At 51.4% G+C, this 14,637-nt stretch overlaps 10 protein-coding genes across 10 annotated transcripts; 7 read left to right on the forward strand and 3 right to left on the reverse strand.

Annotated features, from left to right (window-relative positions):
- Positions 1 to 57: 57 nt before the first annotated feature.
- Positions 58 to 1,071, forward strand: CC77DRAFT_1019250 (hypothetical protein). The gene has a single exon (XM_018524798.1). It carries the CDS (start codon positions 288 to 290, stop codon positions 942 to 944), a length of 657 nt encoding a protein of 218 aa, XP_018387656.1. The 5' UTR covers positions 58 to 287; the 3' UTR covers positions 945 to 1,071.
- Positions 1,072 to 1,433: 362 nt separating this feature from the next.
- On the forward strand, positions 1,434 to 3,203 carry CC77DRAFT_1030168 (cytochrome P450; the record flags this gene model as incomplete). The annotated part of the gene is made up of 3 exons (XM_018526567.1): positions 1,434 to 1,535; positions 1,582 to 2,743; positions 2,848 to 3,203. The coding sequence occupies 3 exons, from the start codon at positions 1,434 to 1,436 to the stop codon at positions 3,201 to 3,203; spliced, it is 1,620 nt and encodes a 539-aa protein (XP_018387657.1).
- Positions 3,204 to 3,411: 208 nt separating this feature from the next.
- Positions 3,412 to 4,881, forward strand: CC77DRAFT_1030169 (hypothetical protein; the record flags this gene model as incomplete). The annotated part of the gene is made up of 3 exons (XM_018526568.1): positions 3,412 to 3,736; positions 3,790 to 4,479; positions 4,604 to 4,881. The coding sequence occupies 3 exons, from the start codon at positions 3,412 to 3,414 to the stop codon at positions 4,879 to 4,881; spliced, it is 1,293 nt and encodes a 430-aa protein (XP_018387658.1).
- Positions 4,882 to 5,119: 238 nt separating this feature from the next.
- CC77DRAFT_1007691 (hypothetical protein) lies at positions 5,120 to 6,240 on the reverse strand (the record flags this gene model as incomplete). The annotated part of the gene is made up of 2 exons (XM_018523496.1): positions 5,120 to 6,005; positions 6,056 to 6,240. The coding sequence occupies 2 exons, from the start codon at positions 6,238 to 6,240 to the stop codon at positions 5,120 to 5,122; spliced, it is 1,071 nt and encodes a 356-aa protein (XP_018387659.1).
- A 489-nt stretch (positions 6,241 to 6,729) lies between these two features.
- On the reverse strand, positions 6,730 to 7,285 carry CC77DRAFT_793167 (hypothetical protein). Its single transcript, XM_018533204.1, has one exon. It carries the CDS (start codon positions 7,183 to 7,185, stop codon positions 6,868 to 6,870), a length of 318 nt encoding a protein of 105 aa, XP_018387660.1. The 5' UTR covers positions 7,186 to 7,285; the 3' UTR covers positions 6,730 to 6,867.
- Positions 7,286 to 7,384: 99 nt separating this feature from the next.
- Positions 7,385 to 7,859, forward strand: CC77DRAFT_1060133 (hypothetical protein; the record flags this gene model as incomplete). Its single annotated transcript, XM_018528313.1, has 2 exons — positions 7,385 to 7,623; positions 7,733 to 7,859. 2 exons carry the CDS (start codon positions 7,385 to 7,387, stop codon positions 7,857 to 7,859), a joined length of 366 nt encoding a protein of 121 aa, XP_018387661.1.
- Positions 7,860 to 8,776: 917 nt separating this feature from the next.
- CC77DRAFT_1088016 (hypothetical protein) lies at positions 8,777 to 9,480 on the forward strand (the record flags this gene model as incomplete). Its single annotated transcript, XM_018529461.1, has 2 exons — positions 8,777 to 9,042; positions 9,112 to 9,480. 2 exons carry the CDS (start codon positions 8,777 to 8,779, stop codon positions 9,248 to 9,250), a joined length of 405 nt encoding a protein of 134 aa, XP_018387662.1. The 3' UTR covers positions 9,251 to 9,480.
- Positions 9,481 to 9,787: 307 nt separating this feature from the next.
- CC77DRAFT_1019256 (hypothetical protein) lies at positions 9,788 to 10,505 on the forward strand. The gene has a single exon (XM_018524799.1). The coding sequence runs from the start codon at positions 9,989 to 9,991 to the stop codon at positions 10,343 to 10,345; it is 357 nt and encodes a 118-aa protein (XP_018387663.1). The 5' UTR covers positions 9,788 to 9,988; the 3' UTR covers positions 10,346 to 10,505.
- An 80-nt stretch (positions 10,506 to 10,585) lies between these two features.
- CC77DRAFT_1019257 (U3 small nucleolar ribonucleoprotein IMP4) lies at positions 10,586 to 11,978 on the forward strand. The gene is made up of 3 exons (XM_018524800.1): positions 10,586 to 10,918; positions 10,972 to 11,191; positions 11,242 to 11,978. Exons 1-3 carry the CDS (start codon positions 10,636 to 10,638, stop codon positions 11,624 to 11,626), a joined length of 888 nt encoding a protein of 295 aa, XP_018387664.1. The 5' UTR covers positions 10,586 to 10,635; the 3' UTR covers positions 11,627 to 11,978.
- Positions 11,979 to 11,983: 5 nt separating this feature from the next.
- On the reverse strand, positions 11,984 to 14,489 carry CC77DRAFT_1030172 (protein arginine N-methyltransferase HSL7; the record flags this gene model as incomplete). The annotated part of the gene is made up of 3 exons (XM_018526569.1): positions 11,984 to 12,160; positions 12,218 to 14,323; positions 14,373 to 14,489. The coding sequence occupies 3 exons, from the start codon at positions 14,487 to 14,489 to the stop codon at positions 11,984 to 11,986; spliced, it is 2,400 nt and encodes a 799-aa protein (XP_018387665.1).
- Positions 14,490 to 14,637: the final 148 nt, after the last annotated feature.

Below are 14,637 nucleotides of genomic sequence, written 5' to 3' on the forward strand. Positions count from 1 at the left end.
AGCTTCCCAGTTGGACATAGCGTTGGAAGTCATAGTGATGATACCGGGTCCAGGGCAGCCAAAGTACCGTTGGTGGCTTACTAGCGTTCGCGTGTCATGCATCGCGCTGCAACCTGAATCCTCCTTTCCACGCAACCAGACTTCTGCCTGAGGATAATTACGCAGCCATGTCTGCCTTACGCGCACATCACGCACCACAATAATGCCATAAAGAGGGACACGTCTTCTTGATCATGTACTAACAATGCGATAACATAGCCATTGCAGCCACCAAATACGCGCCCACAATGCCCATCACCGAACTCGCTCTCCTCCACCTCACACCCGGTACCACAATCGACGATGCCGCCCTCCGCTCGAAACTGTCGCACGCAAAAACAGTCCTGCAGAACTACACCGGCCGGACCTTCTACTACATGCAGCAGACGGAAGACCCATCTTGCATTTACGTCATCGGAGAATGGGACTCGCTTGATCAGCACTTAAACGATTTCATCCCAAGCGCAGACAACCAAGCTTTACTGGAGAGTCTAAAAGACGCGATTACTGTAGACTCCAACCTCGAACACCTTGATGTATCGAACGCTGAGCTCCCCTTGCCGACAACTCAGGCGCAACTCGAACAAGCGCGTCGTGGGGAACTGGTATGGAGTATCGTTCATTGCAACGTCAAGGCTGATGAGCGACACCGGTTCCTCGATGCTTTTAATGAAGAACTGCGGTTCTTACAGGGTCATATAAACGAGTTAAAGGGTAAGACAGGGCGTGGATGGTGTGTTAGTGGGAAAGGAGACAAGGGAAATGTTTCTGTGGCTTTGTGTCCGTGGAAGAGCGTTGAGCAACATTTGGGATTCGGCAAAACGGAAGGGTACGCGGAGGTTGGGGATATTGGAGATTTTGTTGATGAGATTGATGTTAAGCATGCTAAGCTTCTGGACATCTGATCTTGATCTAACAGTTACGCGATAACGTATTTCAAAGGTATACACTGTCACCTTTTTGATAGTACACCAACGTAGATTGCTGTGTATACCATCATTGTGGCTTTTCAGGCTTGATCACGACGAACGGTGAGATGGTGTACAGTATTCTTACATTCTTTCTATTTCGCATACGTCATTAGCTTGATTCGGCAGCTGCATGCGAAAGGAGCTTTAGGCCCACGATAGTCTCCTTCATGTTGGTCAAGAAGTGCTGTCAGCGCGTTCAGCGGCTGTTCAGCAACTCAAAGGTGGGAGCAGCACTGATAAGCGGCCGTTATCTTCGGAATGCTTCCGAACGAACCCCTCACAATCATGCACGATAGTATTGAGTGCAGGCAGTGTGCTAATAGGTCTGGATCATGGCAAGTATAAGTAAACCATTCTGACGCTCTACTAATGGCTATTTCCACTTGCTGCTGATCTATAAGCTTCGCGTTGTTCACTTCCAACATGGATCATTTGCCGGATATAGTACCACATGCCAGGTACCTCCCTTCTGGTCATGTGGCAGTGGTTTCGTTCGTTGCAATTGCAATTTTCGTAATATACAAAGTGAGCATGCCATTGAATGCCAGGAGATATGAGCTAACGTTGACAGCTGTTCACCCGCACTGACGTCCCGTATATCCACGGTCTGCCAGAGATACCGGGCGCTCTCCCAATTACGGGTCATCTCACCCAGCTCGGCGACGACCATGCTACAGTATGCGAGAAATGGTGGCGGCAGTACGGCAACTCTGTCTTCCAGATCCGACTTGGTAATACGCGCGCTGTGATTGTCAACTCCTTCGAAGATTGTAAAAAGATCCTGGTTTCAAATTCTCAAGGACTGATCGATCGGCCAAAACTGTATACATTCCATGGTCTGATCTCCTCGACTCAGGGTTTCACTATTGGAAGCTCCCCGTGGGATGAGAGTTGTCGGAACAAGCGCAAGGCTGCATCGACTACGTTGAGTAAGGGTATGATGAAGAACTACTATGATATGTTCGACCTGGAGTCTTACTGCATCCTTCGCGACCTCCATCGCGATAGCAAGAGTGGAGAAGTCGAGGTCAGTATTCGACCGTACATACAACGCTATGCCCTCAACACAACCCTCACGTTATGCTATGGCATCCGCATGGACGCAGTCTACGACGATCTGCTCCGCGAGATCCTCGAAGTGGGATCCGCCATCTCGCTCCTCCGCTCCGCTTCTGAGAACTACCAAGACTACGTCCCCATCTTGAGATACCTGCCGAACAACGAAAAGAACCGGCGCTCCAAAGAACTGCGTGAACGGCGAGACAAGTATCTGAACGAACTTCTTGACAAAGTCCGCGGGATGATCAAGAACGGTACGGAAAAACCATGCATCAGCGCCGCCATCCTCAAGGACGAAGAAACCCGCCTCACGGGCGTAGAAGTAAGCTCCATCTGTCTGTCTCTCGTCTCTGGCGGTTTCGAAACTATACCTGGTACGCTTGTATCCTGTATCGGCTCCCTTTCCACACCCGCAGGCCAGATCTTCCAAGACCGCGCGTATGCCGAGATACGCAAAATGTATCCCACCGACGCGGCGTTGAAGGAAGCCTGGGCAACAGACTTTGAGAAAGAAACCGTACCATATCTGAACGCTATCGTGAAGGAAGCGGGGCGGTACTATACCGTTAGTAATATGAGTTTGCCGCGTAAGACAATGGGAGAGGTTAGGTGGGGGGATGCTGTCATCCCGAAAGGGACGATGGTGTTGATCAACGCTCAGGCTGGTAACCATGGTACGGAAATATCCAGCTTCAGCCAGCTGAGGGTAATGTGATGGATAGCTAACGACTTATAGATACCGACTACTGGGGCCCTACAGCCGCTACCTTCGACCCAGAACGCTGGCTCACCCCCCCTTCATCCCCAGACGCCTTACATACACCGACTTCGCACGCTAGCCCGCCTCACCTCTCCTTCGGTGCCGGATCTAGGTCTTGTCCTGGCGCTTTGATAGCGAGCAAGCTGATCTATGCTGCGCTGTTCCGTTTGCTCAGTCTATACAGGATTGAGGCCAGTGTGACGAATCCACCAAACACGGATTACGTGGACTATAACGCGATCAAGAGTGCTTTAGTGGCTATACCAAGGGATTTCGGAGTGAGGCTTGTGCCGCGAGGTGGTAGTGAGGGTGATCTTTTGGGTAGTGTGCTTGATGAAGGGAGAGTGAGGACTGCGGAGCTGTACAAGGAGTGATCGTGCGTATATATGATTCTGCTGAGTTCTACACAACTCTGATATTAGGTTCCAGCTGTCGTGCGCCAAAACTTCGCTCACTGGTCGCTCTTTCACTTTTTCCCTGAATGAGGCTAGCGTATATCGAGTGACAAACGTGCTTTCCTTGTCTACCACGCACCCCTCAGTATTTGGGTCTCACACCCAACTTATCGCAGCAATCCCAAATATGAGGCTCCGAATCGCTTCAGGCGTCATTGTAGCAGTGGCCTCCTTGGCTGTTAGTGAGAGGCCTGCGCTTTCACCCAAGATCTTCGGCGTCGACCCCTCGGGGGCCCCTCCCTTGTTCAACCCTCCTGAGTTCGCGCCTGCCCTGGGAGGTAACGCATTTGATCCAGAAAATGTGGCTGATAAGACTCTCTGGGACAAATACCTCAAGAAGGGAGACCACATGATGTGTTTGATGGAGGCTACGGACGCAGGCGCAGGATGGCTAGAGAAGGATCCCAGAAAACCACCTTCAGCCGCGAGCAAGTGGACGGGTGATCTTAGAGGTGAGCACAATCTCTTCATAATCTCGATACCAGGAGACCAACATTTCCGACAGCTGAACTCCAAAAATGGTTCTGGCACGAGTCGCAGTACGACAAGGGCTGGGAATGTGATTTCGAGGGCATGGGACTCAAGACGACGTTTGAAGGTCTCGGTCTCAACTCACAATCAAAGTACGACGATGAGGGTGATCCACAAGCCGGGAGCAACGACTGCTATTCAATTCAACATTATGACGAATACTGGGTTGCAGACCCTGATGACGAATGGGGCCAGACGATTCCTATCAAGGACCAGAAGTACAGAGCCGACGGTAAGGAGTATACAGTACGTCAAATCTATATGCACAGGCAGGTACAACAGCCTACATCGGGACAGAATACTAACAAGACACGACAGGCCACAGCCGGCGTCTACCAGTTCGCTATCAACCATGATGGAGGTCTCATTGCCAAGAACATCGAGAGCCCACGCCATGCCGTTCTTAGTCCGATGTCTTGGGGTCGTAGTGCCAACCCTGGAGAGCTTCCTGCAATCGAATTCGCGTCTGACGTCTTCTGGGCATATTGGGTCCGCGATAACCCCAATGTCAAGAACTTCCGGGTCTATGGCGCTCACAATGTCATCAATACGGACACAACTCTTTTGGTAGCTCGAGCCTTGAAGAATGTCGGCACAAATAAATTGTCCGTCTGGCCGGGTAACGTCTTCAATATTGGGAGCGAGGAGTTCCGAGTCCTGATCGGTAAGTCTTGTAGCATGCATCGACGCTTGACAACTGAGAATGTCGACTGGGAAAGCCGTGGATTGGACCTGGTCTTATCCTCAACTCCCTGGTTTTGCTAAGATCTCATACTGATTACCTTCAGGCTCACCCATAGGCGCCACAGCTGGTCACTTGCTTGCAGCACACAAGGCCGAACTTGGAATCAAGAGGATCACTAAAGTGACTGTAGTCAAGAATGAGAAATCGCCATTCAAAAATCGACGCCTTCAAGATGATTTACACATATTCTTCAGTATTGGAGATGTACCACCAGCTGAGGTGACCAGACCGGATGAGCCGGTAGGCGTGATGGACAGCCGAATCGCCAGTGTCAGGAAGCGAGGGAAGAACGTAATCAGGGTGCATACTGTAATGGCTTAGAGTTGTGCATGGCGCGCCGTATGACGGGTATGACTGAGGGAGGTGTTGAACCTTGCAACGTAGATGTGGCCATGAAAGATGCTGCGAATCCCCTGGGGGCTCTACTGAGACCTGCTATAGCCTTTTGCAATTCGGATTTATCAACCAAGCGTTCGGTAATGTGCGCCTGTGAATTCGCTTTCTCGTGTGTTGCTGCAACGGGTCGCTCGCGTTCCATCCTATTCTTCATAGGGTCTAGTTACGCCGACGCCTCAATCTCTTGCACTCTCGCCAAAATCTTCGCTTTCCATCTCGTATAATCTTCCTGCTGACGCTCACCCAGATAATCAGTTGCATCCTGCATCATAGTACCCAAGCCAATATAATCACTGCCACCAGCCTTCAACCCCATACCCTTCGCCTTGACTGCCGCATTATCGCTCATCTCCACGCCTTCCATCTCATCTCCATCACTCTGAGGCTTCACACTATCGAACCACTGCATCTGCAACCATCCCTCTTCTTTTGCCATCTTCATCGTCTCTTCTATCTTGATCTGAAGCTCCTCGTCTGTAATGTCCTTGGCAGCAGGTAGTTCAACGACAGCCTTGATTGCTTTCGCCAGCCATTCGTTGTATTGTTGTACTGAAACCTCTATGTCTTTCATGCGCGAGTAGACTAGGAGAAAAACCACGACGATGAGACTTAGTATGCGCGTATCGCTGACATCCCCATAGGACGATACTGTGGTTCTTTTAGGTCGCTTGCTGGGTGATTCGGCGGCAGCGGCGGACATTCGGGATAGCAGCGGATAGATAGACTCTACTCCTGTGTATACGTGGGGTATAAGACCGGTGTAGTCGAATGACTTTGCCAAGGCGCGTATAGTGGGCATAACCCATTCTGGTGCTTCGCCATTGCTTTCAACCCTCCTTGGTGTTTTCCTAGCGCCCAACGGCGTTTTTGACGGTGTGTTGCGTGCTGATGCCGGAGCTGAAGCTGTCGGCTTTCGCGGTGTAGTTGGCTCGCGGGTCGCTGTGCTCTCTGGGAGTGCGCTGCTAAGGTAGTTGTATAGTTTCTTGTATATGCGTGGGGGGCAAGGCGGTCGCGATTGGATGGTCGGGAGGTTGAGACGCTTCTTCAGCCTTTTAGATGTCAGCGTGATGCCAAAACGTGCGTTGGGTGCTCTTCATACCTCTCACATGCTAATTGCGCACATGCGTATGGTCGTGCGATCTCTTCGTCTGGCTTCATCGATGTCGCGACGCTTCGCGACCGCGTCAGTAGCGAAAGCGCGAGCTCTATCAGCTCGGCTGGCAATGGCCCGCTCAGCGTGGGTATTAAGCCCGTGAGGGCTTGTTCTATGCTTGCTCTGCTCATATTGTGCGCGAAATGGATTGAGTCTGAATATGGGTCTGGACGTTTGATCCTGTGTCGATGTTGACGCGTGAGGTCTCGCGTTCTCACGTGCACGCTAAAGCCACCCCTCTTCGTCATCACCAGCATCGACGTGCCCTCTCTCCCATCTTCTTGACCACATTCACTAGACGGTGCGAACGATTCAAGATGCCACAGATTTCTCTCGTGTTCCTATCACCAGGAAGCTATAAAACACCTTTGAGGCATACACCATCATCCCGTTTTCTAAGACATTGACACGAAATATCGCGACAGCCTTCAGGGCACATTTCCGGTTTCGCGACGCCGAGCACCGGATTTTTAGAGCACTGCATCCATTGTAACATTACAACTCTCATTTTCGCCTGTATTTGTCGTGATGCTGCTAAACTTGCTCGTATCACATCTATCTAGGGAACTGGTACGACCACTTCGAGCGCTACTTATTTCCAGTCTCCTTCGTCATACCGTTGCAGTAACACCTCCAACTATACTCACCGCTACCATTGACCAATCGGCGTTCGCGCTCCCGTAGAGATGAAGTAGCAAACCGTGCCAAGCACACCAGAGCTATGTTATCGACACATATATTACGCCATGCTACTGTTGCTAACGTCTCGAATACATTCCAACGTTGTACTGGAGAGGCGCGGTTCGGCGGTCAACCTGCTCCCAACTCCGAACACGTCGACTCGGCCTGACCGACATATTGCACATATGGCTCCTGATCGTGTTCACCGTGTTTGATAGGACATTATAGTAGGTGCATTCGTCAGGATAGCGAAGGTGACATCCAAACAGTATTTGTGTGTAACTCCCGACATCCATGATAGGCAAGGAAGGGAGGACCAAAGCCATGCTGATGACGGGAACTTGCATTTTGACAGCTCGGTTACGACTGGCGAAAACATTTGAGCATGAGCTCATAGCGACTCAAATGTGGTATTTAGGCTTCGCACGCTTTCTGTTGGAGCATCGTACACCATCCAAACTACACTCATAAGATTGTCTTCAAAGGCCTCCAGCCCTGTTGTAGCCTGCACAACCACGTCTCCGACATCCTCCGCGATTTATCAGTGACATACCACGTCTCTATCGAAGCCAAATCCATCGATAGATAACTACGATGCAGCTCACCGCCATCCTCACGAGTTTGCTTTCTACCTTACCTATCGCACTATCCGCACCTACCTACGGCGAGCCGTACAACTGCGGCTACGTTCTCACCGTCCGGAACAGCAGCGCCTACGCTGGTATCTCCGCATACTCTGATTGCACAGCGATCTACTACAACCAATCGATCCCTGGATATCAAGACGCCTATGCCTACAGCCTCTATGGGGGATGTCAATGCTCATTCCATTTGTAAGTCCCATTGATACACGGCGTCCTTGTCGAGACAACCCCCTCGTCGGAGTCAGACTAACGAAGGCGAACATACACTCTCTGCGCGGTGTATACTAACAACTACTAGGAGCGAGGAGAAGTGCAAAGGAGCAACCAATCCACCCATGTACGAAGGGCCGACTGGCACACCCGGAAAGGAGCCCTGCTTCGAGGACCCGAATCCCAAGTGGTACAAGTGCGCGACGATTGGCTAACACATTCATGAGTGGGTCGGATAGACATGAAGGATTGATGGGTAATACTATAACTGAGTACATCTTTGGTATGTCAGTGGTGGCTGAGCTACTGACTTGGCCGCGTTGACGATTATTTGTGGCGCTGGTAGATTTCATCATGACTTGGTTAGCATAATAAAACTTTTCCTCCATCATATTCCTCTCTTCATCGTAGCCGAAATGTTGATGTTCTAGCCCGAATGAATGCGCAGTTTCGTTTCTTGTGCATGTAGTACATGAAGACACTGCGAACGCATTCAGGCTTTTTCCAACTTATTTGTCAGTCCCCAAGCCTATTGACAGTTCCGTTAGTCTTCTCGGTTCTAGATCGAATTGTTGCATGTCATTGATATCTCTAATACGAGTAGGATTCACTCCTACCACGCCTCACATGCGAGATGGCGTCTGGATTGACGTTCGAAGAACAGCGTCGGCCCCCATTCACGCCACAACAGTGCATGATTGATGAGCTGGCAATATAAATGCACGTATGCGAGCTTGAATCAATACTCATAGTGTCCGGAGTAGTGGATTTGTCGTTCTCCGCGCGTTTTGGATCCCGTGGAAAGCGCGGCCCGAGCCATAGAGCGCGAGCCCTCTGCGGGCTCGGCCACACATTCCTAGAATGATTCAATCTTACCGGTGAACGATCTCGAGCTGCATGCGAATGCGTTATGCGGCACGACCTGGCGTGTCATCGTGGGTTGATATAAAAGCAGGCAGGAAAGGTCCACCTCCTACTCCTTCTCCACAAGCCGAACGATAGTGGACAGCAAGATCGACCCCAGGCTCCTATCGACACTTCAACGCAAGTAACACCCGCCTACAAACCGCATGTGAGACAGATACTGACCTTGCACACCGATCTCTAGGCAATTCCTGGCGACCTTAACAATATGCATCTCCTCGGCTCTTTCTCTATCGCCTTCCTGGGCTTCTCCTCGGTTGCTTTTGCTGCAACCCATCCCCGAGACTTCTCTCACACAGCGCGTAGCGTCTTGACAAAGAACGACAAATGTTACATCAACCCAAACATCTGTGCCGAGGTCATGATCGGAGATAAGGTCAACCAGCAGCTGGGCTATGATGGGTGCCAGAGGATCTTAAACCCAGACAAAGTCACTGGTATCAAGATGTTGAACTGCGAGTGCAACTTGTACTAGTGAGTACATACTACCTCAACTTCCGCCCGAGGCACTGAATGTCTACGTGCTAATGCTTGCTTATCTAGTTCTGTCGACTCCGGATCCTGCAACAGTGGCGTCGATGAGACTATCGATAGGCTTGGACGCTGTGACATTGTCACGGGGAAAGAACGCCGTTGGAAGAAGCAGCCTGATTTCTGGAGCTGCCATAACCCTCCCGCTTGAGCGCCAATGTACATACTGTATATCGCTAAGCCCTGCGGCGGGTTGTAGTAAGCGATCGTTTTCAAGGGCTGGGCCCGAGACTAGAGCACACTTTGTCGGATACGTTATTGTTAGTTTTGAGTCTCGAACGGCAAAGGCCAAGCGTTCGTCTTCTAGCTTAGTGCTTAGGGTTCAGCTCGTAGTTCAGCTCGTAAGAAAATCGTTCTCTTGTAGCACCTAATACATACTAACATGTTCTCTTTATTCCTTTTTTTCTTTGCTTATCTTCGGTTCCACGGTAGTCATCGATGCTAGAAAAACGCTATTATCTGTAGGATAAGTATAACCTGTCAGTGCCCGTTTGTGCAACATGAGTTGTCGTACCGGCCCACAGTTGCAAGACAGTCACCAAGGCAAACGCTCTTGCTTCAACAACACATAAGGCAGCGACAAGACGGAGGCGCTCGTGACTACCTTCCATAGGTGATTGGCCTCATCTTCTTCTCCTTCCAGCCCTCGGTGTCCTCGCTCCAGCTGTCTTCCCGTCGAAATTGATAGCTTGCAACTCAAGAGATCATTGTATTTCTACGATGCACTTCTCCACAATACTCCTCGGCGCCTTCGCATTCGCATCTGCCATTGTAGCTTCTGAGCTTCTCAAGTAAGTCAGCCCCCTTCGAGATCGCATCGGACCATACCGTGTCGGCAGAAGAAGTCAATCGACAGCAAAACGCTATGCACGACAAATACTGCAAATGAATGCTAACGTTCACCAGCGAGGTGGGCTACGTTACCGACAGCGAGGGCAAGGTTTACCAACTCGATATCACCGGTCACAACAACGTTCGCGTCATCAGCTCCGAGAGAAATGATGGCTACTACATCCAACCTACAAGCTATCATGTAGAGTCTGCGCACGCTTGTAACTTCTACAGCGAGGCGACGCGTGGTGTTGGATATCTCATCGGCGAGTTTCCGGGTCCTGTCGAGGCCGACTTCAGTAGCAATATCTGGGCGGCATTTTATGAGTGTTGGAATGAGGATCTCGAGCCCACGTCTCCTCCTGGTGTACCGGTTCGACGGGGTAGAGTTTTTGTGGAACCAGGTAGTCTTTAGTTGCAGTACGAGGGACGCGAACGTTGTCGATTTTGCAACTACCAGAGGTGCATACTAGAAGCCTTCACTGTATCCAGTTTCGACGTATGATGATGTGAGCGAAAGCGCATATTTTTGCAGTACATGTTAAGCACGACGTGAATAGATAAGTCTGTAGTCCAAAGTTGTTGCATTGGATGCGTTATCGATAAGCTCATTCGATCGGCCCACTTTTACTTTTCGTCGCTGCGTCGCGAACTCTAACATTGCGCCTCGAGCAAATCTCCAACCACACGTCACATACCTCGACCATGATCCGAAAACAAGCCCGAGAACGTCGCGACTACCTGTACCGCCGCGCTCTGACTCTCCGCGATGCTGAGCTCGCTTCGAAAAGAGCAGCACTGAAAGCTTCCCTCGCCAGCGGCAAGCCTTTGTCCAAAGATGTCGCCGAGGACCAGACCCTGCGCCAGGACTACAAATACGATGAGAGCAGGGCGGATAGGACAGCAGAGGAAGAGCTCGGGCTAGACGATGAGTATGCGCAGCTGTCGGGCGTCGTAGATCCGCGGATATTGGTCACAACTTCGAGAGGTACAACAGCCTGGGAGATGCAGCATGACATGGATATGCTGACGCTGAGATAGACCCGTCAAGTAGACTGGGCACCTTCGCCAAGGAGATCAGATTACTGTTACCCACAGCCATACGATTGAACCGTGGAAACATGATCCTGCCAAACTTGGTCGAGAGCGCAAAATCGGGCGGACTGAGCGACATAGTCTTGCTTCACGAGCACCGAGGAACGCCCACGGCATTAACAGTTTCGCATTTCCCTCACGGCCCAACCGCCAGCTTCTCACTACAGTAAGCACTCCACCAGCGTCTTGCACTGTCCATTTACTCACACGTCCCAGCAACGTCGTTCTCCGCGCCGATATCCCCAACGCCTCCCGCGGCACAGTCTCCGAATCCTACCCCCACTTAATCTTCGAAGGCTTCTCCACCAAGCTAGGACAGCGCTGCGTACAGATTCTAAAACATCTCTTCCCGCCCCGCGAAGCCACGGCAAAGGTCGGTAACCGCGTTGTCACGTTCAAGAACATCGAGGATACGATCGAGGTGCGACATCACGTCTTTGTCAAGACAGGTTTCCAGTCGGTTGAGCTGGCCGAAGTGGGACCGCGGATGAGCATGCGATTGTTCGAGATTAGGGCAGGGACGCTGGATAATAAGGAGGGGGATGTGGAATGGCATCTTAACCAGTACACGAGGACGGGACGGAAGAAGGAGTACTTGTAAAGTTGATGCGAGTATGCTCGATTGCGAAAAGAACAGGTCGATTTTGGAGAAGAGCACAGCAGGAAGACCATCATGGCGCAAAGGAGAACTTTTTTTTTTTCAGTTTGAGATACCACGAATCATAAGCGATATCCTGAACTCTGGCGTGCGAGCGACTTGGTATCCCGTAGTGAGGCTACATAGCACGAGTGCGCTCCTCGTGCACAAACCCGTCGTCGTGGCACCGCAGTGGAGTTACAAGTAATTATGTAACATGGCCCTGGTGAAGAACTGGTGAAGCAAGATAATCAGCAACTTTTTGTCCCGCAGGTGAAGTGGTATCTAGCAGACACTAAGAGAACACTATCAATATCCCTTTCACATCATGCAGCCATTGGACTTGCTCGAGTGGAGATCAGATACACTCAATCGTATCCTCTGTCCGTTGATCGTCATATAACTCTCAACAAGCCATTCATACCACACCTTGCGATCATCCGTCTGTCTCCAGAAACTGACTTCGACCTCTGAGTTTGCAGGAAGCTGCATGGGGTTCTACACGTGACGTCAGTTCTCGTCCTCTATACATGGTCATGTCCAGCGGATACATACCTTGAGTGGGAACAAGATGGGAAACCAAGAGATCATATCCTTGCTCTTCTGCTCCATGGTAACAGGGTTCGTGCTGAGTTCCACAGGCCCTTCAGACCCGCTGTAGAGAACGGTTTCAAAATACGCGCCGAGACCGTGGCAGACACCGGGCTCCTGGATGGGGAAAGCAATCTTGCAGTAGCGTAGGTTGTGTTCGTTTGCGCCGTCGCCGCCGCTGAAGCCGCCTCCACCACCTACTGCCGAACCGCCCTTGCGCAGCGAGGACTGAGCTAGAACCGAAGGCGGGAGGGGGTGGGTAAACTCCCATGCTGTTCGCACGTTCGGTGTAAGTGGCGCTTCTAGGTTGAAGTGCTGCATCTTGGTGCCGTTGCTCAGTTGTTGGGAAGCGATTGTTTCTTGGGACTCCGTGGAGAGGTAGTCGAATTGTGTCAACATGACTACCCAGGGGATGTCAAAAGCATTTGGGTCGACGCTGGTGCTCCTAGTATACAGATCGGACCAAAGCTTTGGAGTGGCGATGGGGGTGAAGTGCGCAGTATAGCTGGACGGGATCGAAATTCCGTGAGTTGGGTTCAAGACATGCTGGACACCGTCTAGGCACTCCGGCGACAGTTCGTTGTCGGCAAACGATCCGAGAAGCTCACTGACGAGAATGTCTACTTTGCCGAAAGTACCATCTGGTTGTGTTGGGCCTTTCCAGGCTCGCATATCCGTTTTGACAACAGTGACACGTCCTCCCCATGTCTCGATGTTGTGCCTTTGCAGTAATACGTAGGCGTTGGGGTTCTTTTCAATGGCGTAAACCTTGACGGGGACCCCAGAACTCGCGCTGGCATTGAGTGCACGTGTGACAAGAGGACCACGACCTGATCCTACAACGGCGACAACAACAGCGCCGTTATCGGAACTAGTCGATCTTTTCTCGGCGTGCCAATCTTTCAGCGCCTGAGCGATAGCTCGCTCGTACCACGCATACTTGATCGGGTCCTTTTCAAATACTTCGTATGTGATAGATTCGAGGTTGTCCGTCAGGGGTTGCAGTGGGCTCTGTAGGTAGTCCTGGAACCCACCACCAAACCTTTCGATCTGGCTCTTGGGTGGCTGATTGCGCTGCAGGTATCGTACGTAGCTCAGGTGAGGAGTTGGGTCGTTGCTGCTACTGCTCTTCTTGGGAGCCTTCTTTGCGATCTCAGCTGATTCAGCTGGAGTCGGAGCGGCCATTGTTGAAGCCCCAGGGCTCGGTGCATCCTCTACTGTGCGAGGGGATAGATGGCCGGTTGAGTATGACATTATCATATCCGGGTCATCGATGCCTGGTAGTGGGCCGACATCCGAGATGAGTAGCCAAGGTCCACGCTGTAGGCGCATGCAACGGAATATGAAGACCTGGTGCGCTTTGGAGAGAACAAATGATTGGCGAGCATTGACAAGGAAAGACGAGGCCAACAAATTGAGTAGTCTTACAGGCTCGGAGAACCAGCGTGATTGGACAGCCAACGATGGAAGTCGACGCGGAAGATCGAGCATGACTGACAATCTGTTGTGGTACTTGCAGATGGATCTGATGGTGTTCCAAGCGTCCCATGAGCTCCAAGAATCAACGTTCTTGGCCTCGGTGCTTGCTTCAAACTCTTGTCTTGCGAAGCGAGCTAGGTCTCCCATGTCGTCGCTGATCGAGTCTGACTGTCTTCCGTCCATGGGCATCTGGATGTGCAGCTGGATGTAAGATCCAGTGACGAGCGCTTCCTTGATGGACCGAGCATACTGAGATACGCCGGTCTGTCCATGGGCGAGTCTCGGCCCGGGGATGACCAGATTGGTAACACCACAAAAAGCAGCATAGGCAACCTCGAGATGGAAGACTTGTCGCGACAAATGCGAAATGATTGGGTCTGGCGAAGAGAGGTCAATCCAGGAGCTAGTGAAAGCTACCAGTTGACCGATGATGTCGTTGGGAGTAAGCGGCGTATCAAAGTTGTCCAAGGCTGGTATCAAAGGCAGCGGTTGGTCTTGCGACTCGGCGAGGGTCTGGGTGTAGGAGTTGAGGAGGCTCAAGACGCGGTTCTGGAAGTGGTCGTTGGTGATGGTGCTAGTAAGCATATCATACTGGAGGTTGTCAGCCAGGGTCCTTTGTGCAAGTCGTCGACTCACTTACACCGAGATCTTGGGCATGCTGGACCAATTCGGGCGACACATGCAGGGTCCGCTTCGACTCATGCTGGCCGATGTAAAAGACGGGGAACGACTCGTCCATGCCTTCCGAGTAATCCATATCAGGGTCGGAGGTTATTCGGGCCAATATGGGGGTATTTTGTCAGGCGGGAGAAAAGTTGGTGAATGTTGCGGACTACCGCGGGGTCAGCAAGGTCGCGGATGCAATACTGCGGCGCGCGCGACAGGGGGAAGTTGGACGTGAGGAC

The sequence above is a fragment of the Alternaria alternata genome, assembly GCF_001642055.1.
Source record: "Alternaria alternata strain SRC1lrK2f unplaced genomic scaffold CC77scaffold_7, whole genome shotgun sequence".
NCBI classification, from domain to species: domain Eukaryota; kingdom Fungi; phylum Ascomycota; class Dothideomycetes; order Pleosporales; family Pleosporaceae; genus Alternaria; species Alternaria alternata.

Bases quoted from the DNA above. Each gene is read 5' to 3' on its own strand.
- CC77DRAFT_1019257 (XM_018524800.1), top strand. From the start codon at position 10,636: ATGATCCGAAAACAAGCCCGAGAACGTCGCGACTACCTGTACCGCCGC. The intron at 10,919-10,971 runs GTACAACAGCCT...ACGCTGAGATAG, and splicing joins ATTGGTCACAACTTCGAGAG to ACCCGTCAAGTAGACTGGGC. The intron at 11,192-11,241 runs GTAAGCACTCCA...CACACGTCCCAG, and splicing joins ACCGCCAGCTTCTCACTACA to CAACGTCGTTCTCCGCGCCG.
- CC77DRAFT_1019256 (XM_018524799.1), top strand. From the start codon at position 9,989: ATGCTAACGTTCACCAGCGAGGTGGGCTACGTTACCGACAGCGAGGGC.
- CC77DRAFT_1019250 (XM_018524798.1), top strand. From the start codon at position 288: ATGCCCATCACCGAACTCGCTCTCCTCCACCTCACACCCGGTACCACA.
- CC77DRAFT_793167 (XM_018533204.1), bottom strand. From the start codon at position 7,185: ATGAGCTCATGCTCAAATGTTTTCGCCAGTCGTAACCGAGCTGTCAAA.